Genomic DNA, 25,026 nt, shown 5'->3' with positions numbered 1-25,026 from the left:
TTGAAATTACTGCCCACAACAGATGTGGGGTGATTTTCTAAGACATTTCCAAATACAATACATAATTCCATAATATCCATCTTTTTATATAACAAGTTAACTATAATTTCTTTAAAAAAATAACTAAATTAAATATACAACAACTTTTAACGGTGCATTGTGTAACTTTTTTGGTGGAAGGTCCATCAAATTCTTTTCTACATGGAGATGTTAATCCTTTGTCTAGAATATTCCACAGTATGGCATTAAACAATTCTATCATCATGCAGGCCAAATGAGACGTTATAGGTCAGATCTATGGAGAGCCAACCCCGGTCACAGTCAGTTTTGTATGTATGTATTTTTGAGCAATAAAACCTTCTGTAATTGAATAAATATAAGTTAGATCTGTATAATGTCATACTGCGGAACATTCCAAGCAGAGCAATGACATATCCATAGAAACAAGCAGGTGATGGAAGTTGCATAGTGCATCTTTAACAAAAAATAAATCTTATCAATATAAAACAATCCTAATGAACAACTTCCATCCCAGTACGTTTTTATTTCATGTCACAGTTGTGTGAGTCACGAAGTGTAAATATTTGGTCAAGCAAATCAAATTTAGTTGACTAAAAATGATAAACAGACTATTGGTAAAAATTGCGTACAATGGATTTTGCTTTGGTTGAACACACTGTGAATAAAGCACATGTGATTAAAGACGGCTACCTTTTGTGTATAGATCTCAAATGTCACTTGTAACCTACTTCCAGAGCATATAAGGTATCTGTCTGTCAGTGTGTGAGCGGCGGTCAGGTAGCGTGTGAACCCAGCCTCCTCCATCGTCACACATGCAGACCTCTTTTCTCCCTTTTCACTGGCATTCTCCTTTTCCATTCCCTGACCTTGTATGTCCCAAATGTTTTAAGACAACCTGATAATAAGGCCCATCATAAGAAATATTTTAACTTTATGATATAATAGTAAACCAGCTTTTGTTGTAGGTCACACAGACATACATTTTTCACATTTTTTCTTCACACTGTTGTGAGTAGACACCATGCAAATGATACATTTTATACTTAAAACTATTAATGACAGTTAGAAAATGTGCTTTCAGAGACAAAGGTTAGTACAGTTTTGTATTGAGTTTGACTTGATTGATTGGGTTCAGTTTCAGACCTTTGTGACAACTCTGAGGACTTGCACTGACTTGGACTCAAATACTATGACTACGACTACAACATTGTCTTCTGCCCCAGTTTTTGTAGTCCAGTGACGCAGCATCATGAGGTGAAGTGAGCTAGCACTACAGTTAGCACTTAAAAAGAACAACTGCATTTGTGTAACTGTGCATCATTTACTGAAAACATTTACATACATACTCAAGTACAGTGTAAAGTCATAAAATGATTTAAAGCGTGAACACAACAACAAGGCTTTCCCTTCTGCTTGATAGTTTTGCACAGCAATGGCATTTAGTACACAAACAATTCTTACAAACAAAATTCTAGATATGATGATATAAGAATAGAAAATAGTTTCTTCAAGTGAGTTATGGAATTCATCAAAAACACAGATACAGATAATGCAAACTTGTCCAGTGATTTTTGATAGCATCATGGGAAACTAAGTGCTGTCCATTTCATGTTCTCTAACAGATGTAGAAGTTAAAAAGAAAAGAAATAGATCCATTCACTTCCAACATTTGCCCTGATAAAAAATACTGACAACATTGATAACGGGTAGGCTATTGAGACTATGGCAAAATCATCCCAATAAGGCACTCCTCTGAAACCCGAGCCAGTCACACTGCTGGACTTCAGTCCTTGCTACAGTTATCACAATGTGAAGACAAAAGAGATCCATGATGGAGTAGAGGTCTTCATGCAAAAAGGTAGTTGCCATACTATTTGCTACAGAGAATGTTAATCTCACTCTTAACCAGTGATTCATTTTCTTCTGTTTGTGACAATGTCGTTGAGTCCATCTGGAGCTGGTACCAGTGCACAGGAATACCTCGCTGGTGGATGAGCAGGTCTAAAGCAGAGGTTGAATGCCCAGCCAAATAAGGGAAAGGTTCCACCATAGTCATTCGAACCAAACAGTGAGTTGATAACAGTAAATTGTTGCATAGTAAAAGGTTTATAAATACTACTTTGGTATTGTATAAAATAATGAAAATAAGGGATATCGCATCTTACAGACCACCTCAAGTATTTCATATGGTTTACATTGGTGTTAGTTTATTTTATACAAAGTTTGTGTTATCAGTGTCTGGATATTTTGACAATTTACAATTGCTACCACACTGACGTAGTGCTGCTATTTTACTGATTCAAGCCAACAGTAAAATACCAAAGTAGTAAAACTAACCACTGAAACATATTAGGCTATTTATATTCATTTCTTTTGAGGTATGTCTGGTATCTTAAATAAATTTTGTCCTCTGATCAGTTACAAAGATCTTTCCATAATAAAAGTTGATTTCTTTCTTTGTTATTTCTTTTTGCTGTTCGGCCATAAGCCGTTAAGTTTATTGAGTGAGGTGTTGCTACTTTCTTTGTTAGAGTCACCCTGTTTTTTAGGGTCACCTTTCAATGCCTGCTCAATTGCATCTGAAAAGGGTGTCTTGTCCTCAGCCTCTGTCTCCCTGTGGTAGAAGTAGTTGAAGTTGGAGACAATGACAGGAACAGGCAAAGCTATTGTCAATACACCTGCTATTGCACACAGTGTCCCCACCATTTTCCCAGCCATGGTTATCGGACACATGTCTCCATAACCTACCGTGGTCATAGTCACAACAGCCCACCAGAAGCCGTCTGGTATGCTGACAAACTGAGTGTTAGGCTCATCCACCTCTGCAAAGTATATTGCACTGGAGAAGAGGATAACTCCAATGAAGAGAAAGAAGATGAGCAGCCCAAGCTCTCGCATACTGGCTTTTAGAGTTTGTCCCAATATCTGCAGGCCCTTTGAGTGACGGGACAGTTTAAATATACGAAATACCCTCACAAGTCGAATGATCCGCAAAATGGCCAAAGACATATTCTGTCCTGTGCTCTCTGCTGGTGTAGTTGCCAGTTCTGTTATCAGTGTTATAAAATAGGGAATGATGGAGATGATATCAATAGAATTCATAAGATTGTGGAAAAATTCCCTTTTGCTTGGACACGCCAGAAAACGCACACAAAGCTCGAAGAAGAACCAAGCAATGCATGCTGTCTCAATTATAAAGAAAGGGTCATTGAAAGGAGTCGCCTTCCCTCCAAATAGGGATTCCCCATCTTGATTTCTCGTTTTGTTAAATGGATGTACTGTGGTGGAAACAACTGGATCCAGCTCATCTCGGAATTCTGGTAGTGTTTCCATACAGAAAATAATGATTGATATGATGATAACAAAAAGTGACACAAGCGCTACACCTCGAGCAGCGTTAGAAGATTCAGGGTACTCAAACAAAAGCCAGAACTGTTTTTTAATGTCATGTGTGGGCAAAGGGACCTCCACATCCTTTATAAAACCTTCATCTTCTCTGAACTGTTCCATAGCCTCAGTCCCAAGCTCATAGAATATGATCTCATCAGCAAACACGTCCAGAGGAACATTGGCTGGTCGCCGAATCTTTCCTCCTGATTGATAGTAGTATAAGATCCCATCAAAACTTGGCCGATTTCTATCAAAAAAATACTCATTCCTCATTGGGTCAAAGTACTCCATTCGTTTTTGAGCATCTCCCAGTAGTGTCTCTGGAAATTGATCTAGTGTTTTTAATTGGGTCTCAAATCGAAGCCCTGCTATGTTGATGATAACTTTTTGATCTCCATCATCAAGCCCACGTTTATCAACAAATAGATCCTCACAACACTCTTTTGCAAGTCGACTGAAGATCTTCTCACTTTCCTTACTGCCTTCACTGCTAAGGAGTAACTTCCAGCTCGATAGCATGCTAGCACAGCTGGTGCGCCCCTGTCGACTGGGGGTTGGCAGTGTTGGAGAGTGTGGGATACTGACTCTGTGGGCTTGTGGAGGGGGGCAGGGGGAGTTGGACTCCCAGCAGCATGAGGGCAGGTGGCTGGGAGAGGCAGAGGCAGCAAACTGAGAGGCCCGTCTGAGGTAGTTACTGGGGGGGACACTACAGTCCTGGGACAGGTCTGCAGTGAGAGCGGTGGTCTCGTCTGCAAAGTGATCCACCTCATTCTCAGTGTCCTCAAGGCTCTCAAAGTCGACCAGGGCCACCTCCATGGCTCCGGTTCTGCCACTGTCACCCCACCAGATTGAGAATGTAACGTTCTCACTCAGAAAAAAACAGTTGGTTCAGGGAGATGATTTACTGTCCAGTCTTCAGCAGGACCTTGAAAGGAAAAACACAGAAAACAGTTAGGCAATTTTGGTTATTTTGATTAATTTATTTAATATGATTATTATTATTTTTCATGTTCCCTGCTCTGAGAATCAAAAAGGTGCACAAACCCATCATGATCCCAGTTTCTGTTGAGGCTGCAGTAGAAGACGATAGTGTCTCAGAACTGGGGCTCTGCATATATTATTACATAATTAACTGGCTGAGAAGTGATAGCCCAGCTCTAAGTCAGACACCACCATAATCTCTTTAAGCTTAAGTTTATCTGCTGAAAATGAAGCTGCACTAGCATCAGTTTTACCCATATCAACATGTTAGTATTGTATAGGTTTCGCCCTATAGTGTGGCTGTCTGTGCTCTCTAGTTCTGCATGCACAGAGCGGAGTGACGCTGGAAATGTTTAATTAACATGAGTCACCACCTAAAACCACTGATACCAATCCTACTGCAGACACACTGAGAGGAGATGAGAAGAGCTGTGCTCAAAGTGCTAAAAAATATACTCTCGTAAAACTACTCTAAGTAGAAGTACTAGCAGCACTATACCACCTTTACTCAACTGCAATTGATTCTGCTGTACAGCTCCCGACAGGTGCCATTTTGTCAGTGCGAAACAACTGTCTAAACAACTCGACTCCTGAATAAACAAATCTACTCCTGAAGATAACTACAAAATCTCATGATTACTTTGTGTGAAGTGGCAGGTTACAAAAAGGATGAAAATGGTGTTATCATCATTTTGAAAGTAATTTAAACCATACAAGGATACAAGGATCCGAGTACCACCAGGACGGAATTAGGCCAGGTTTAAATTAGCACACTTTTAACACTTTTGTTCAGAAGTTCAAGGGCTACATCAACGCAGATATGCATTTAGGAAGACAGATACAATGATACTAAAATTCCCTCTAAATTAAGCAAAACTGAACTGAAGATATTTACCATCAGAAAGAACTGGTGTACCACCAGCAGTTTGGGAATCACACAGTGCAGGCATACAATTACAACCAGTACTATCAACTTCCTTCAAAAATGTTTAATCCTTTCATTATTCATTCAACATAAAAAAATTCATTCCACTGGCCAATAATGGGTATGTTTAAAAAAATGTATGTGTGTGTGTGTATATATATATATATATATATATATATATATATATATATATATATATATATATATATATATACACACGCACACACACACACGCACACACACATATATACATATATATGCAGATATATATATCCCCAGGTGTTGCTAAAAATAGTTAATAAAAATAAAGTATTTCTTTCCTGTATAACTGAGCATTACACTTTATTCACAAAAAAGATGTATGTGGTTACCTGTCAGACAAAATACAACAACTCTCAAAACTTCTGAACTTTTCTCTTTGAAGGCTGGATTGTCACGTGACCCTCAGACCAAACAGAATTTGTATAGAGCTGAAAATAGTAGCTCTCAGTGCTCCCTCCCTTAACAAACAATTAGCAGTATCAAAAGGCTATTGATATTTGTAAAAAAAAAAAAAAAAAAAAAAAAAAAAGCTTTACTGAAGAAAGTGTAGAACAAAACACAAAACACAAAACTTCTCTTGACATCACAACTGGGTTGTATCAATTGATAGAAATCCAGCAACACAATTTTAAAAAAAACTGACAATTTTAGGAAAAATTTTATTTTTAGTAAAGTCATTTTAGTTTATAGTTTTAGTTAAGTAATAAATGGCGCTTACCCCTTGACACCACATGGGACCTAAAGCTCTCATCATCAGAGCAACACAAAACAGGAAACAAAATAGACAGAGCAGATGCTGTGTGCTACCTCCTCAATCGAGATCAGAATGACTAATCTATCACAGACTACATTGGGGTAACCTTACTCTGCAGGAGAAACCAGAGCTGTAGCAAAGGCCAGCGCACACTTGCACACACACATGCAAACAGACACATGCTGAGAGGCCTTTCTCATTAAACCCAAATGAGTGCTCAAAAAGACTGTCTGCCTCTAAACGCCTCACACACTGACGTATGACATCTACACTGAGCTAAACCTATTCAAGTCGAGCAAATTAAATGGACAATACAAGATCTGCCATGCTCCATCGACCAGAACACTGTGATAAGATCCCTATTAGATCTTCACGCTTGACTAGCGCCACAGACACAGCCCATCACCATATCGGACTTATTTACAGTTTCTAAATAAAAGATTCATGTTTAACAACTCCATTACCATGTTCAACAAGACAAGTGAAAAATGAGGATCTGAGGCCATGTATAGGCATATGATAATACAGGGACATCTGACCTACAGCATGTTTAACATAGTCTTATAGAATTAAACATAAAAATCAGAGCTGTAGTGGATGAAATGACCTCTCAAACATGGTGGTGGCAAAAAGTGAAACATAATCTGTCGAGGGCCCCCAAGTGTTTCCAAGTGCAGTCACAGAGGTCAAAGATAATCTGTGGCCAAGGCTTCAGACACACTCACTATATTCTCATGCACAAGGAGTCATTACCTTGAGAGCTTCTAACAATTCATTTAACAAGTTTACTTATGTACCTATTAGACTTTTAAAATGGAGGGCAGGGAAATTTGTTTTTACTATTATTGTTGTTCCTGTGAAAAACTGGTCACGTAAGCCAAAGCTTGTAATACTCTGAATATATAATTTATAATACTTTTACCAATGGATAACTGTTAGAAGTTAATAGTCCATACAGAAGTCATACAGCCCTCATACACAGGGCCCTGCCGCTTTGACCTTACTACGAATAGTCACTCAGGGTTAGCTCTTTGTTGTAGAGAGAAAGTGTCCAGACTAAAAACAAACTGAAAACCAAGTAAAAATAGAAGTGTGAGATCTGAAGAGGAAGTTCAACAATTTCTAAGTTTAATAAACACCCAATAGCAGTGGCTTGAATTGATGGGACATCGATGAAAAATTTGAAAGAGTATGAGGCATATAAGACAATGGGCCCGATCTTGCCCATGATCTTAGCGCTAGGGCTAGCGTTAAGGAGGGGGCATGTGCAGGTGGGACTGTACTTCGCTGCTGGAGGATGGAGTGGGACGGTACAAGTACATATATGGTGATGGCATCTCAACCAATCTGTGACTGCTGTGGCGTTTAAAAGCACTACCAGTGTGGATAATGTCTGCAGTCTTTGCCTCATTACCAGACAGCAAAGAGGGTGTGGGGAAAAACTAAATATGGGTACAATGAAACAGCTCCAGAGCTCCACGATGCAAGTGCACACCAGTATAGCCGCCAGGAATATAAAATTTTGGATGGGCAGTGACAGAACTGGCTCGGTTTGTGTTCCGAACACTCCACATGCATGTTCGCCCCTCTCAAGCTCACCCACTGCTGTAAGCCCATGCGCGCACACACATAAACCTTTTTAGTTTTCTGTGTTCCTCATTTCATTTGCTTCCCATTAAGCAGCAGACCAGTGTCTATCTCATGCGCTCTTCATCTCACAACAGACCACTGTGCGCTGCTCTTCCCCTGGTCGCACCTGCTCCCGCCCGTCCAGCAGTTCGCTACCACGGACTCTCCTGAGGTACAAGTTTCCAATGGTGCTATTGCTGGCTGCTCACATTCTCGTTTCAAGGGTGGATATCTGGCGGATTATGGAATACGTTTATTGTCATATAAATATCAGTGATGTTATCACTTTGCTCACAGGCATGGATTAAACCATTAACACACAGGGAGGGTGACTGCACAACATGCATTTGTCATGCACAAGTGACTAATATGCACCATGAGCACAGAGAGCAGGATGCACAGGTGTTTGTACAGAGCAGGGCTCATGTGCACTATAAGTCTCTTGAGCCGCTGTAAAAAGTCTACTGACCACTGCTGCCAAGAGAGCACCATGTACAAGATGTGCATCCGCTCCGAGCCCCGAGCTGTCATTGAATGTGCGCACTGATCCCTCAGAGTCCGGTGTTCACACCGGCAGCAAGAATGTGAGGAAAAGCTGACATCACAGCATTAGAAACGCAGACAGGGTAAGAAAACACACCTTAGGACATCGCAGTAAACAGCCTCATGTGAATGAGCAGCTTTTGTACAGATCCAGATCAATTTGAAGAGGGGAAGGAGTTGTGCTCTGCTGTGCGAGGGCATCCGTATGGCGCACGAACATCCCACAGCAGACAAATATGTTATGAATGTTAAGCATTTATCATCCTAATATATTTCCAAATAAAAGAAGCCTTGAGCATGTTACATGGTGTTTTTTCAGTGGACTAGTTTGATATTTATTTTTACGATTCTGGCAATTTACTGAACGCGCCACACCACGCCCTCAGTCTGCTCCACTCCACCTGATATTCAGGTACAGCACACCTCTTGTTTAAAACTCCATGCCCCACACTTGTGCTAGTGCTAAGATCGAGGACAAGATCAGGCCCACTGTATACAGTTTCATGTATACAGAAACAAACAGATAACAAACTATAATGCAAAAAATCCAAGTTTCCTTTTCTGATGTTATCACATCAAATTCACTCTGCTCTCTCTGTAAATGCTCTCCTGCATTTACTCTATTCTATACTTGACTTGTCAAAGCTTTTAACGCTCTTAATGTCACAGGCGGCTCCATTTATACAAGCTTGGAACCAGCACAAAGAGCACACACACACACACACACACACACACACACAGAGTGACTGTGTGAAAAATTTAACAAATCATAAAGTGCCCTTTTGCACAGCTAACCCTTGTGACATCCCCACATGTCTGTAAACATGAGCAGATGTTCTGCCAAATCTGCCCTAAGAACCAGACAATCCTTTCCGGCAGTCTATATTTATTTTTATTCATATCAACTATATTTAAACCATTATGGAGAAATATGCAGATATATTTCTGAGTAGTGATTGGGGCTTATGATATGAGAACCTAAACATCTGTGCATTCTAAATCAAGGAAGTAAAACTGGTAATATCTTTAAGATATCCGCAGCTGGAAGGCTGATCTCCCTAATCTCTTTTGTACAAATGTATTAACACGCAACAAGGTATACAGGCATTTGTAGTGAGTAAGCGTGCAGTCCAGTCAGCTGAGTCACAGTCTACACGTGTAGGTTCACAAGAATGGAGGATAAACTTATATCTGCACAAATGGATGAGACAAGACCTCATGCCACAAAATGTCACAAGATAAAATTCCCATATGATTTTGTTTACATTTAATACTATCACAAATGGGTTTAATGCTAAGTTCCATATAAACCAAACAAAAGTATGGCAGCAAAAGTAAAATCAAAATAAATCAACACTGACTTTTCCAACTTAAAACCCATATTTCTATCATCATTAAAAGGAACTAATGACATTGTGCATATCAGTTCCAGAGAATATAGCAGTTGATTAGATAGTAATTAAAAAAGTCACTACAATAAAAGAGTAGTTTTTTAAACTGTTCAAACAGAGAATTAAATAGAATTAAAGTTGGAAAGCACTAAAATTCACATTATTATTCACAATATAAAACTGATTCATGTGTAGCAGTGTTAACATGTTTCACATTACAGAGGAGGTAACATCTCGCAGATTGGACACCTTTGTCCTTCACCCTTAAATATGTCTAATGTACAGAGCACATTGTCCAGATCATTAATATTGCATATGGTTGTCATACTCTGTTTCACTAATTAGGTGACACACTTCGCCTCATCCTTAATCTTTAGCGTTGCAAGTTCACTTCATGTTTTTCTGTCACATTCATGAATGATACACACAAGGATAATCCTAAAACACCTCATATCTCATTTAAATGATCCAAACAATAATGATGAAGAATTTTTACGCTATTGTACATACCCTAATAAGGTTAATCCAGTCATGTGATCTTTATTTGAAATTGTGAATCTGATTTGTAATATTACATAACTATTATATAGTGTGATGATACTAACATTTCAAACTAAATTTAAGGGAATGGCTTGATACCAATTTTGATACCATAATGATCATAAAAAATATATTTTCCTAGACAATAATACAATATATTTTTCAGCACAAAATAATATATAGTACTAGAATAGTATAATATAGTACAGTATAGTACAGTACAGTGCAGGACAGTACAGTACAGTACAGTACAGTATAGTACAGTATAGCACTTCTTTAATATTCTGTGGTCTTTTACTAGTTCTGATGCAGAGCAAGACAAAGACCAAAACTATTCAGAAAAAGTCTTGTCATTCTGTACTGATTCTTGTTCAGATTAGTATGAACTAGATTTAGTATCAGTTAGGTTGGGTTTTGATACTTCTGACAATTCTAGATTATAGTCATTTAGTACAGAGCAAAACAGTTCCAGTTACGGACAGCACAAGACAGAAGCACCTTTGGACCAGCAGATGTTACGTTGTTATTTGTGCATTAATACATGAATGTACATGAAAGTCATCTTATCTGGTGTCCATATGTTAGGTTGGAGATTTGCTTTAAGTATCTGAGAGATGTTCAAAGAGGTTGTTGATTGTGTGTTTGCAGACTGCAACCCAAATCCTGGTACACAGCAGCTGGGCCCAAAATCCTCCTTTGGCCTTTTGACAACTGCTGTTTGTTCATGTTGAGAACTACACACACATAGATACACATAAACTAGTGTATACCAATATGTCTGCATGTACAGGAGGAGCACACAGGGACAGTCACATCATGTTTTCTAACAGTTAAACAAAAGCAAAACAAATATAATTTTTGATTCTCTAGTATGACTGTTGAAGATGTCTGTATAATTTAAGCATAATTTAAAGATATTTTGATAGTAGGTACTGATTACTACTTTCTAATTTACCTGCTTGGATTAATAATAATAAGTCTCATGTTTGGAAATATTCGTGCCTATGTTCCCACAGCTCTATGTTCCCATAGCCCTGTTTTGTCACATTTTAACATTATTTGTGAAAGTAAATGACCTACCTTCACCCTGGCACTTTCCTTAACCATAATCTCTAAACCAGGCCCTAAACCTAACCATTACGCTACAACCCAACAAATGTTGGAACATAGAGCTGATCTCATTTCATTGTGTTCATGTCACAGAACTTTCTGTAGAGACATTGCATGAGCCCACAGCTGCTATAGCTGTTTACAGGCTAATTGCCATAAGCTGTATAAGCATGGCAGCTGCCCTCTTATGTTAAAAATTTACAATATAGAACAAAGAAACGTTGTTTTGTTTTGTTTTTTGTAATTGCTGTTGTAACTTTGTACCATATGATAGTTAACATATTTGCATCACATTTGAAGATCAAGGCTGCACTTGTTTATTGTTGTAGGCTATGTATTTAAGTACATTTATAACATGATTTTACATTACACTATTATAGTAAGCTGCCTATAGCACACTGCACTCAGAGTATAGGGATTACTGCTAGAATAGCAGCACTTAAAGGTCAGGTATCACCTCAAGAGTCTTAACTAATTCACGCACAAAGTACAGCGAGCATCCCCACCATACACCCTACGGAAGCAGATTAAAGCTCTCATTTAGAGAACAGAAATTATATTAGAGGGGCGCAGATCAGACAAGGACAGTATGGGCATCTGTTGTGGCTCTGTTCCATATCACTAATGTTAAGTAGAAATGAGTAAAGGGGAGCGTGCGCAATGAAGACCACATGATACCCTGTGAATGAACCTGCTTTTAAAAGAGAGGGTCATGTAACACACTTCTGGACACCTAAGCATTCACCAAACACGTTTCAACGGCTACAACCTGTTCACTTTTTTATAAGTTTTTACTATTTCATTTCGCAACAGCAACAGATAACAATATATTGTGCAGAACCACTTGGCGGCGTAAACAATGCAATTCGTTTGAAGCGTTTCTTTAAGAAAGAAATAAAACGAAAAAAAAAACAACACGACAAAACGAGAAAAACAAGACAAGAGGTGTTCTATTGTAAAGTCGAGACTGTGGATGGCTGTAAGATGAAAAGTTACCTTGTTTTTTGCCTTCTCAGAAGTCACGTTACTACATTAGCCAAACTTTGTCCCTCGGGATGCACCGGTCATGGTGTCCGGTGCGCACAGGATGGAGTGTCTGCTGCGCGTGCCCTGTCCTCTGCCCCGCTCAGACGGTTGTCACAGCGGAGGAAGTGCTCCGGCCAATCAGCCACAAAGGGCCAGATGTGACCGTGATATAACGCCGACAACATGGCAATGATTAATTTGGCCAATTGTCCACAAGCAGTAATCCTCCTATCCCTGGTGTTCTTTAGCTGTCATGCACTCTGAACGCAAGAGGCAGTGAGCGGGAGGGGAGAGGAAGAAGATTAGAATAGGATTGTTTCCTATCCTTTACCAAGATGCTTTGTGTTTCATAGCAACTGGACACACCACAACTGCCCCAGTATCCTGTTTCATGCAAACTACTAAACATACATAGAACATCGAGTTATACTCTTATAATTTACACTTTGCCGAGCACACTTGTAGGGCAATCAATCTTTTTTTTAATTTATTTTTATTAGTAAAAAAAAAACAAAAAACTTTTCTATATGCAATTTTGCTGAAACACGAACTGTCGCTTTAATACGTACAATATAACGTCATGTGAGCTTCCGGAACATCTTCAGTGAACTTTTAACCCTCCTGCTTTTACTCCAGACGAAAAGTGTCTACCGTCTGCTGGACTTTCGGCAGTTCTGAAGCAGGGTGATTACTGGTAGAATGGCTCCCTCTGCTGGTGAAAAGTGGTTACATTATTCAGATGATACTGTTTGCTGTTCGAAGGTGGAAATTGTTCTAAGTATATGCAGTAATTACATATATACGTATACATATATATACACACACACACACTATATATATATATGTGTGTGTGTGTGTGTGTGTGTGTGTGTGTGTGTGTGTGTTTCTCACCTTCCACGGTGGTTGGACTCTCTCACCCTCATTCAGCTCGGGTCCTCTACCAGAGGCCAGGCTCTCTCCAGCTCCTTCTTGAGCCCCTGGTCTTTCTCTAGTTCCTCGTGTTCCTTTTTCCTGATATTACCATCGCTTGGTATTGCGATGTCCACCACCACGGCTCTGCTCTGTTTCTTATCCACCAACACTATGTCTGGTTGGTTCGCCATCACCATCCTGTCCATCTGCATCTGGAAGTCTCGGTTGTTCTCCACAACCTTTGGAGGTGTTTCCCACCTTGATCCTGGGGTTCCAGCCCGTACTCTGCACAGATGTTTCTGTACACTATGCCCGCCACTTGGTTATGTCGCTCCATGTATGCTTTCCCTGCCAGCATCTTACACCCTTCAATTATGTGCTGGACTGTCTCAGGAGCCTCTTTGCACAGTCTACACCGTGGGTCTTGTCTGGTGTGGTAGATCTGGGCCTCTATTGCTTGAGTGCCCAGGGCCTGCTCCTGAGTAGCCAGTGCCTCTGTGCTGTCCTTCAGACCAGCCCTCTCAAGCCATTGGTAGGATTTCTTGATATCAGCCACTTCAGTTATATTCCGGTGGTACGCCCCATGTAGGGGCTTGTCCTGCAATGATGGTCCCTCCAGCATCTCTTAATCTGGACCCCACTGTCTGAGACATTCTCTGAGCCTATATATATATATATACACACACACACACACACACACACACACACACACACACGTATACACACACACACAGTATATAGCACAATTAAAGTAATTCAAGGTTTCAGAGTGCGTTAAGAAATACATTACATATTCCATCCATTTTCGTCCACTTATCCAGGGCCGGGTCGCGGGGGCAGCAGCCTAAGCAGGGACTCCCAGACTTCCTTCACCCAAGATACATCCTCCAGCTCCTCCGGGGGGACCCCGAGGCGTTCCCAGGCCAGCCGAGAGACATAGTCCCTCCAGCGTGTCCTGGGTCTTCCCCGAGGCCTCCTCCCAGTGGGACATGCCCGGAACACCTCCCAAGGGAGGCGCCCAGGAGGCATCCGGAACAGATGCCCGAGCCACCTCAACTGGCTCCTCTCGACGTGGAGGAGCAGCGGCTCTACTCCGAGCTCCTCCCGTGTGACTGAGCTCCTCACCCTATCTCTAAGGGAGCGCCCAGCCACCCTGCGAAGGAAACTCATTTCAAGCACTTGTATCCGCGATTTTGTCCTTTCGGTCATTACCCAGAGCTCATGACCATAGGTGAGAGTAGGAACGAAGACTGACCGGTAAATCGAGAGCTTCCCCTTTCGACTCAGCTCCCTCTTCACCACAACGGTCCGATACAGTGACCGCATCACTGCAGATGCTGCACCGATCCGCCTGTCAATCTCACGTTCCGTCCTCCCCTCACTCGTGAACAAGACCCCGAGATACTTGAGCTCCTCCACTTGAGGCAGGGACTCTCCACCCACCCGGGAGGGCAACCCACCTTTTTCTGGTCGAGAACCATGGCCTCGGACTTAGAAGAGCTGATTCTCATCCCAGCCGCTTCACACTCAGCTGCAAAATGCCCCAGTGCACATTGCAGGTCCTGGTTCGATGAAGCCATCAGGACAACATCATCTGCAAACAGCAGAGATGAAATCCTGTGGTCTCCAAACCGGACCCCCTCCGGCCCTTGACTGCGCCTAGAAATTCTGTCCATAAATACAATGAACAGAACCGGTGACAAAGGGCAGCCCTGGCCGGAGTCCAACATGCACTGGGAACAGGTCTGACTTACTGCCGGCAATGCAAACACAGCTCCTGCTCCAGTCATACAGGGACCAGACAGCCCTTAGCAAAGGGCCCTGGACCCCATATTCCCACAGCACCCCCCACAGGACACCACGAGGGACACGGTCGAATGCCTTCTCCAAGTCCACAAAGCACATGTGGACTGGTTGGGCAAACTCCCATGAACCCTCGAGCACCCGATGGAGAGTGTAGAGCTGGTCCAGTGTTCCACGGCCAGGACGAAAACCACACTGCTCTTCCTGGATCTGAGGTTCGACTATCGGCCGGATTCTCCTCTCCAGTACCCTGGCATAGACCTTACCAGGAAGGCTGAGAAGTGTGATTCCCCTGTAATTGGAACACACCCTCCAGTCCCCCTTCTTATACAGAGGGACCACCACCCCAGTTTGCCAGTCCAGAGGTACTATCCCCGACCGCCATGCGATGTTGAAGAGGCATGTCAGCCAAGACAGCCCCACAACATCCAGAGACTTAAGGTATTCAGGACGGATCTCATCCAACCCCGGAGCCTTGCCACCAAGGAGCTTGCCAACCACCTCAGTGACTTCAGCCAGGATGATGGACGAGTCCGCCTCCGAGTCCCCAGCCTCGGCTTCCTCCTCGGAAGATGTGACGGTGGGATTGAAGAGATACTTAAAGTATTCCTTCCACTGCCGGACAACATCCCCAGTCGAGGTCAGCAGCTCTCCCCCCGCACTGTAAACAGTGTTGGTGAAGAACTGCTTCCCCCTCCTGAGGCACCGGACGGTTTGCCGGAATCTCTTTGAGGCTGTCCGATAGTCCTTCTCCATGGCCTCCCCGAACTCCTCCCAGCTCCGAGTTTTTGCCTCCGCGACCACACGGGCTGCAGCACGCTTGGCCCGCCAGTACCCGTCAGCTGCCTCAGGAGTCCCACGAGCCAACAAGGCCCAATAGGACTCCTTCTTCAGCTTGACGGCATCCCTTACTTCCGCTGTCCACCACCGGGTTCGGGGATTGCCGCCGCAACAGGCACCACAGACCTTACGGCCACAGCCATGAGCGGCCGCATTGACAATAGAGGCCGAGAATGAAGCCCACTCGACTCCATATCTCCATATCTCTAGCCTAGTCTGTGAGAAGTCCTCCCGGAGGTGCGAGTTAAAGGTCCCTCTGACAGAGGGCTCTGCCAGACGTTCCCAACAGACCCTCACTACACGCTTGGGCCTGCCAGGTCTTTCTGGCTTCCTCCTCCGCCAGTGAACCCAACTCACAACCAGGTGGTGATCAGTTGACAGCTCAGCCCCTCTCTTCACCCGAGTGTCCAAGACACGCGGCCAGAGATCAGATGACACGACTACAAAGTCGATCATCGACCTCCAGAAGTCCAGTAACAGAACACCGCTTGGGTTCAGATCAGGGAGGAAGTTCCTCCCAACCACCCCTCTCCAAGTGTCACTGTCGTTGCCCACGTGGGCGTTGAAGTCCCCCAGCAGAACAACGGAGTCCCCGGTCGGTGCACTGTCTACCCCTCCCAAGCACTCCAAGAAGGCCGGGTACTCTGCACTGCCGTTCGGCCCGTAGGCCGGCACCACAGGGAGAGACCTGTCCCCGACCCAAAGGTGCAGGGACGCGACCCTCTCGTTCACCGGGGTGAACTCCAACACACGGCGGCTGAGCTGTGGGGCAATGAGCAGGCCCACACCAGCCCACCGCCACTCCCCGTGGCCAACGCCAGAGAAATGGAGAGTCCAGCCCCTCTCAAGGACTTGGGTTCCAGAGCCCAAACTGTGCGTGGAGGTGAGGCCGACTATATCTAGTCGGTAACGCTCAAGCTCCCGCACAAGCTCAGGCTCCTCCCCCCCCAGCGAGGTGACATTCCATGTCCCCAGATCCCTTTGCACCGGCCCCATATGGATCCTCCCGCGGGTGGTGGACCCACGTGAGGACGGCCCCACATCGCTCCTTCGGGCTGAGCCCAGCCGGGCCTCATGGGGGAAGGCCCAGCCACCAGGCGCTCACTGGCAAACACCCACCCCAGGCCTGGCTCCAGGGTGGGGCCCCGGTGACGCCAATCCGGGCGACGTAACTGGCCGCTGTGTGTAACTCATCATATGGGACCTCTGAACCGTTCTTCGTCTGACCCGTCCCCCCAGACCTGTTTGCCTTGGGTGACCCTACCAGGGGCATGAAGCCCCCGACAACATAACTCCCGGGATCATTCGGGCACTCAAACCCCTCCACCACGATAAGGTGACGGTTCAAGGATTACATATATTAAATCCTTTAAATCTTTCAGTCAGTCATGCACAACCAATTTTGTGCCTGGATTTAAACAGCGTCAAAGTAGAGGCCTGTCTCACATGTTCAGGAAGACTGTTCCAGGTTTTAGCTGTATGAATCTGAGACACTGACTCCCTGTGTTTAGTCCTGACTCTGCGCACCAACAGGAGGCGGTCCCTGAGCTCCTCTGAGTGCAGATGGTTCATATAGCACTAACATGTCAGATGTACCTTGGTGCTAGGCAATGGAGAGACTTGTACACAAGCAGTTGTACACAAGTTTGTTCTCTGCCACAAGAAGCAAGTGCAAAGACCTGAGCACAGGACTTATGTGTACTCGTTTAGCACCCGTTTTATCAAAAATCTGAGTTCATTTGTCAGAGAGGCTATAACCAAAGGTTAAAAATAGATGGGAACAGTAGAAGAAGAAGTGTTAATGAATTATTAATGTAGGGTGGATATTTTGGACCCAAAAAAGACAAATTAACAGGTTGCTAAGGGAAGATATTATTCTCCAACTTTTGCTACATTTACAGGTGGGCTATTAGGGCACGTTACACATATGTTTTAAAGGTAGGCTATGTCATTTTTCAGATTTCATAAATATGACATGTCCATGTCCCAAGATATAGGATAAATATGTTCAAATTAACTGGGAACAATTGTAATGTTGATTGATTATTAATTAACCTGCAAAAAATATAAGGCATGATGACCAACTTTGTTAATAACAAATGTTATGTTTTATTTGATTTTTTTTTTTATTCTCATGATGATTATTCAGTCAGAAAGCAAAATGAGCCTCATAAGAGTCTTTCATTTGAGGTTTTAAATCAGTAAGGGCAGAGGCTATATATATTCTGCATTTAAATAAGCCTCCTTTATGTATAATTGTAATTCTTCTAAGATCCATTAGGGGGTAGTAGCCTTGTGTCCCTGTGTGCAGTCTGCATACAGGTACACAAGGCATATTTATTTAGTTGCCCTAATAATTCTCAAAAAAACAAACAAAACAAAAAAAAAACAAAACACGTAATTGTCAAATTATAGGTTATAATCAGGCTTTTTGAACAAGCCTGACAAACTATATTGCATTTCAATCAGCATGTTTTTATTGATCTCAATTAAAAATTAATCTTGTGCAAATGGTGTAAAAGGTATGCTGCATACATAGCTCTGAGAATAAATCATGTTTCTTTATAGCCATCTACCTCTGACAGTAAATTCCTTGTATTAAAAAATTGTCCACTTCCCACCATCCAGCGGCTCCATTTATTCCGGGGCTTTATTTAAGATAGCGTGAACACAGTGTATATATGTTATATGTGATGGAGAGGGACAGCAGAATGTAGGCCAAACGCATAAATCAATTGCATTCATTATATGCATTGACAGCTGGTGCTCCCCTGTGGCCTCCTTCTTTTCTCGTACATCAAATCTTGTCTTTAAAATTTTCACCTTACATTTTCCTCCACCCCTTCAATCAGACACCCCTTCTCTAGCTGCCAGGATACTATTTTTGTGATGATTTTCATTGTAGCTCCCACACACCTACAATGTTTTGCTTATACATCATTTGCAAAGAGGAGGCAGTCCCCATTTCCACAAAGGAAACCTGCAGAGTGCTAAAAATAGAACAGGCTAATATAGGGGGAATCCAAAAGCCTCCCCTCCTCCACACCCGCACACATGCACTGGTGGTAGTAGAACATGGATAGACACAGCCAGAACCCTCCTATGGAACATGCTCTGCAATAAAGAAGGCTCCATAGGACAGGCCATTAACTGGGATGGGTATTAGGTTATAAATCAGCTCCACAGCAATGTGCCCAAGTGCTCCCTACACAAGAGGTATTCACTTAAACTGTTACAGCTTGAAACATACAAGTGCAAATCCTCACTCCATCAAAATGACAACAGTTCAAATGAGAGTGCAGCTGTAGGTGGTTAATGTATAGAGGACTATTCAACTGATTGGCACAAAAATTAGACTGGAAATAATTTGCCTTTAAATAAGGCAGTTTTTCAATATATCATAATACATTTCATAATACATTTCATAATACATTTCCCTCTCCTGTCAAGCAGCTCCAACATCAGCATAAATAATTTGCTCTTTTTGAACATGAAATAACATGTTCATGCTATTCAAAAATATTTGTTAGTTTCTACAGCTTTCTTAGGTGCACTACGCACTTGGTTTGTAGGCCTGGTTAGTATTTGGATGCGAGACCACTAGGAATTCCAGGTGCCACAGATTTGTGTCCTTAGGCAAAACACTTCACCCACCTAGTATGAATGGGGGGTGTGTGTGAGTGCTGGTGATTGTCAAAGGGGCCGAAGGCACATATTGGCAGCTCTGCCCCAGGGCTGCTGTGGTTACAAAAGTAGCTTACCATCACCAAGTGCGAAGTGAATGAATAATACATGAAATTGTAAAGTGACTTTGAGCATTTGTAAAAGTGCTACTCATGCATTATTTTCATTATTATAGGTTAAATCTCTAGTAGGGTCTGCCACCTGCTTTTTTGCCTCTCAAGTGATCTGACCCAAAATTTGGTCTAGTGGTGACACAATCTTGACTTCGTGGAGATAGATATGACTAATGCCATCCTGGAAAATTTCAGGCAAAGCAATAACATCTCCAAGGAGAAAAGCAGGTAGTATACAAGCCAAAATCTACATAGAAAATAAAGAAAACAAGAAATAAGAAATAAGAGTCAAATATTTGAATACCATTATCCTCCACTGTTTCTCTCATCCTCACTATCATTGTCAAAGCTTTTATAAATAAAGTACTTTCCTTTCTGAGTAAACCACAGAGAGCATAAGATTCACTTAGTGAGAGGGGTAGGGCACCGAACCACTGAGGAGGTGAAGGTCGATAGGCAATTCAACTCTACCTCTATAATGGATGTGAAAGCACCCGCATTAGAGGGCTGCCTGCCATAGTGGTGCTCAAGCCAATTTATTCACTATATAGTTATAACAGTCCTACATCTGCTTATAAATACAATATCTAATAATTATACTTAAAATAACACTATTTACAGGTATACTGTCAACATTAGCACCAACATGTTTGGGGTATTTTATTCACACTTCACAGATAGTTTGAGGGTATTTTGTATGTGGCTTTGCTGAGATAAAACAAAACACGGTTTCAATGTAAAACCACTTGAGTGCACACAGACTCTAAAGCCGAGATAAACCTCCAGAGCAACAGTTGCACACAGTTTATACAAAGCATTGATTTTCATATTATAGCTTTGTGCCTGGCATAATTAAGTATTAAGACATAGGAAATTAGGTACTAATATGTTTGTTTTAGCAGATGAACTATATGACTTAAAGTGCTTCAAGATAACATTCTGATAATAAGATTTAATCTAAACACACGAGACAAACATTCACCCTTTCATAAAGAAATGTAACACTTGTTTATACAATTTCTGACCCAGTAGCATGATCAAACATAGACAACATTTCACAAGCAATACAGCTTTTATTTATGGGTTAATTTGACAAGCAAACACTTGTATTCCCTGGTATAGAGGGACTTGGGCATTGCAGAAGCATATTTTAAAGCAGTAGCTTAGGAAGGTATTTAACACAGTCCGTTTATCATTTAGTGCTTGGCTACATATGTTCCATATTGTGGCAAAAGTTCTTCCACCGGATTACTTTTGTTTTCTACAGCTGTATATCTGACACATGAAGTGATTATATATGTTAGGTTATAGGTTTACTTTAGAGTGAAAGAAGACTTTTGGTCCTGATAAAGAGCAAGAAAGAGCCCATAGCTGTCCACATGTAATATCATGTAGTACAGCTAAGTGCTGTGCATTGTGGCATTGATTTGTACACATCTGAAAAGAATGAGAGAGAAAATGCGGGCATGTTGTCACTTCATTTCAGCAGTAGTTTGAATCTCAGTAGCATTTGTATGGTTGCCATTTTTTAAAAGCAAACAGCTTCAGCTACATCAGAGCATATATAATATAAGCAAATACTGCACTCCAGATTGTTCAGACCCAGGTTTGGTGTCTCACAACATATCTTAAAGAGCAGAGCTCTAAGTGCCTCTAAAAGCTCCCTATAGCCATTAATCCCATCTCCTGCTGCTGTAGATAGACATAGAGATGGATAGGAAACACTGCAGACACCATTGAACACACTGGAGTCACAGGCAGTGCTGCTGTTGTGCTTCTGGCCTGACATCAGTGGAGTGAGGAGCTTGATAAAAATTACAATCTGTGCCATAGCTTGTAACAACTGTAAATGTTATCAGTTGTTAGATACAATACAATGAACATGGGACTTGAAGGGCATAGAGGCTATTGCATTTGGTTTTTGTTATATGAATACATACTTCAGGTTGTTGTGTATTTTCAATGCATGCTACAATGAATAATTTACATGCAGCAATCCAAAAGCTATCATTTTAAAAGTAGCAGATGATGGACATTTACCTCAAGCACCACAACTCTTGAAAATATCAATGTAAAAATGGAATGATGGAAGCAAAAGACTCATCTGGACACACACTACACATGTAAACATGATACTGTAGTAAGATATGCATGTGGCAGCACACTTGTATAAAGCCCAAATAAGGACACACTATAGTGCTATAGTGTTTAATCATTCCTACAGTTTTTAAGTCAGTTACCAGCAGATACATTAGAAGTGCTTATATATTATCTTGTAATTTGATGTCTTAATATTAAGACTATTTCCTCCAATATCAGTATTTTGTTTTTCTAAAAAATTGATTGCTTTGACATTTAAGGGGACAGAGATAGGAAAAATAATGGCAAAAGTATAAATGTTAAATAGGCACTCGCATGTAAAATGATAAACAAAGGATGAATGTACACTTCATTATGTAAACAACTTTTTTGTAAATCTGGAAAATATAAGCCCACTTTAAAGTATTACAGAAATAAACTTTTGTCCTCTACACCTCCATGTTTGGATCATGAGCGCTGGACCCCCGTAGATCTAACACACTGTCAGCTTTCAGAGCAGCTCCTCTCATAAACAGCTGTGATCTCAGCCCATTTGTCTGGCCTGCTTCTGTGCAAGGACACTGATAGTAGGAATGACAGAAAGGAAATGTAATGACCCTTTTCCCTACAGTATTATTTTTCCTATTCTAAAACTATATTTTCAAAAGGTTACACCACCTATTGATATTTTTCAAGCAACATGTAGGGGCAGTTTGAGCAGAAGGCAGCGACTTGTGGTCCCAGTAATTTAGGTTAGTACGTTATTACTGTTTGAGCTACTATATGGCTACTGCGAGGCAGAATGACTACAGTTACACAATTAAGAGTAACTTCATGCAGACACCAATAATGTCTCTAATAAAATGGCAGTTCTTTGCTCTCCAGTTCAAGCCTGGCAGGACCTTGAAGAAAATACTGGTCATAGTAGAGAATGTGGTTGACCTTAGGTATCCTCTCTGGGCTACCATACACAGGCCTTCACACTTGTATACTTAGGGTCCAGGACCCAGCCTCTCTCCTGTAAGGCAGCTGACTTTATACATCCGTGCGCATCTTTGTGATGTTGACATAATTAGTGTTGGTCAGGGTGCAGTTGCCTGTCTTCATGCTCTCGGGCCTGAAGTCCTCAGTACTGTGGTTCACTGCCTCCTGGATCTCCACATAATCTGACTTACTGAGAGTTGAGCCACTTCCACTGCGACCACTTTTCTTCAGGTCATCTGCTGAGCTGGCCTTAGGCACACTGGGAATGTTCAAGTATTGCGCCTGTTCCTCTCCCTCAGTCTCTCTGTGATAAAAGTAGTTGAAGTTGGATACAATCACAGGTACAGGCAGAGCAATTGTCAACACACCAGCAATGGCACAAAGAGAGCCCACGATTTTCCCTCCAATGGTGGTGGGGACCATGTCTCCATAGCCCACTGTGGTCATGGACACCACGGCCCACCAGAAGGCTTCAGGAATACTACTGAACTGAGACTGTGACTCATCTGCCTCTGCAAAGTACACTGCACTGGAGAATAGGATCACTCCGATGAACAGGAAGAAGATGAGGAGGCCTAGTTCACGCATAGAAGCCTTTAGAGTCTGCCCAAGGATCTGCAGCCCTTTGGAGTGACGGGACAGTTTAAAGATTCGAAACACTCGCACAAGACGGATTACTCGGAGGATTGCCAAAGACATGGCTTGTTGTCCTGCCTCCTTGTTGTCCTCTGGCCTCTCTGCCAGCTCTGTACCAAGCGTTATAAAGTAAGGAATAATTGCAACAATGTCAATAATGTTCATTATGTTTCCAAAAAATCCAGCTTTGCTGGGACAAGCAAAGAACCTCACCAGAAACTCAAATGAAAACCAAATAATACAGAGTGTTTCTACAATAAAGAAGGGGTTTGTGAAATATGTGGAGGTGTCGTAAGTGGATGTGGTGTTTGACATTGATGGGTAGAATTTATACATCTCCTCTACTTCTTTTCTGAAAACTGGCAATGTCTCTAAACAGAAGCTAACAATAGAAATGAGAATGACCATGACTGAAATAATAGCAATAATACGAGCTGGCCCCGAGCTCTCCGGGTATTCAAAAAGGAGCCACACCTGTCTCTGAAACTCATTCTCTGGCAACGGCCGCTCTTCTTCTTTTATAAAGCCCTCATCTTCTCTGAAGATCTCCATGGCTTCCTCGCCCAGCTCGTAGAAGCGGATCTCCTCAGAAAAAATGTCTAGTGTAACATTGACTGGTCGACGAAGCCGTCCTCCAGACTGGTAGTAATACAGGATGGCGTCAAAGCTGGGTCGATTCCGATCAAAGAAGTATTCGTTCCTCAGTGGGTCGAAGTACCTCATCCTCTTTTTGGGGTCACCCAGCAGGGTCTCAGGAAACTGAGAGAGAGTCTTGAGCTGCGTCTCAAAACGTAAACCGGAGATGTTAATGACCACCCTCTCGCAGCACTCATGGTCCGGCTCAGGGTCATACTGGTCCAGCGGTTGACCCGGGTGAGCTGCGGCCTCGTCCGCTGGGTCACTTGTGGCAACAGTCATTTCGAAGGGGGCCTGCAGCTTTCACACGGCGTGGTGGCCACAGGGCCAGACAGATGCTTCAAAAAGTTGATCCACTGGGAGAAGATTTTAAAGCTGCAAGAGAAGATACCACCATTTTAATTCAATAATTTTACAGGTTGAAAATATGTTTTATACTTCTAATACTGAGGTGGGACAGTGATTACTTGAGGGGGTTGAACCTTTTTATGTTTGGCTCCATTATGTCTATTCTGTTATAAGCATGCGCTGTCTCTCTCTTTCTCTTCTAAGACAGCCGTAGATCAATACGCTCCAGTAATACTGTAACAACCCTGTGCAATTATACCAAACAAATCAAATTTCACACTGAGTGCTGCACATTATGTGTGCAACGAATTCCACCTGTGCCTTTTAAACTATTTGACAAGAAGTTTCAAAAGAAAATAAAAAAATGTCTTGCTAATTAGTGCTGTAAAAATCTATATAGATCTAATTTATTCAACCCTAAATCTTTTTGAGTTAAAATGTTGCCAATATAGGCTCTTACTAATCAAGTAATCTACTCGAAGATTATTGACCAAGATTACGTAACACAATAACTATGCTTTTTCATTATATGTGTAGAAGCCCGAGATTAGCGTCGAATTTAAAGTTTGTCTGATGCATGCAGTAGGCTATTCCTTAATGAGGGACTATGTGTATTTGTTAGTGAAATCCAAATAAATC

At 42.1% G+C, this 25,026-nt stretch overlaps 2 protein-coding genes across 2 annotated transcripts; both read right to left on the bottom strand.

Moving 5' to 3' along the window:
- Positions 1-1,501: 1,501 nt before the first annotated feature.
- On the bottom strand, positions 1,502-12,516 carry kcna10a (potassium voltage-gated channel, shaker-related subfamily, member 10a). The gene is made up of 2 exons (XM_020930082.2): positions 12,323-12,516; positions 1,502-4,336 (listed from the first exon to the last, which is right to left on the bottom strand). Exon 2 carries the CDS (start codon positions 4,225-4,227, stop codon positions 2,482-2,484), a length of 1,746 nt encoding a protein of 581 aa, XP_020785741.1. The 5' UTR covers positions 4,228-4,336; positions 12,323-12,516; the 3' UTR covers positions 1,502-2,481.
- Positions 12,517-22,818: 10,302 nt separating this feature from the next.
- On the bottom strand, positions 22,819-24,321 carry kcna2b (potassium voltage-gated channel, shaker-related subfamily, member 2b). Its single transcript, XM_020930014.2, has one exon. It carries the CDS (start codon positions 24,319-24,321, stop codon positions 22,819-22,821), a length of 1,503 nt encoding a protein of 500 aa, XP_020785673.2.
- Between the last annotated feature and the right edge of the window lie 705 nt (positions 24,322-25,026).

The sequence above is a fragment of the Boleophthalmus pectinirostris genome, unplaced genomic scaffold (assembly GCF_026225935.1).
Source record: "Boleophthalmus pectinirostris isolate CB_2022bp ecotype Guang Dong unplaced genomic scaffold, ASM2622593v1 HiC_scaffold_8, whole genome shotgun sequence".
Lineage (NCBI taxonomy): Eukaryota > Metazoa > Chordata > Actinopteri > Gobiiformes > Gobiidae > Boleophthalmus > Boleophthalmus pectinirostris.
The sequence above is the reverse complement of the archived record's forward strand: the minus strand, read 5'-3'. Positions and strand labels throughout refer to the sequence as shown.

Excerpts from the sequence above, each read along its gene's own strand:
- kcna10a (XM_020930082.2), bottom strand. The coding sequence starts at position 4,227 with ATGGAGGTGGCCCTGGTCGACTTTGAGAGCCTTGAGGACACTGAGAAT.
- kcna2b (XM_020930014.2), bottom strand. The coding sequence starts at position 24,321 with ATGACTGTTGCCACAAGTGACCCAGCGGACGAGGCCGCAGCTCACCCG.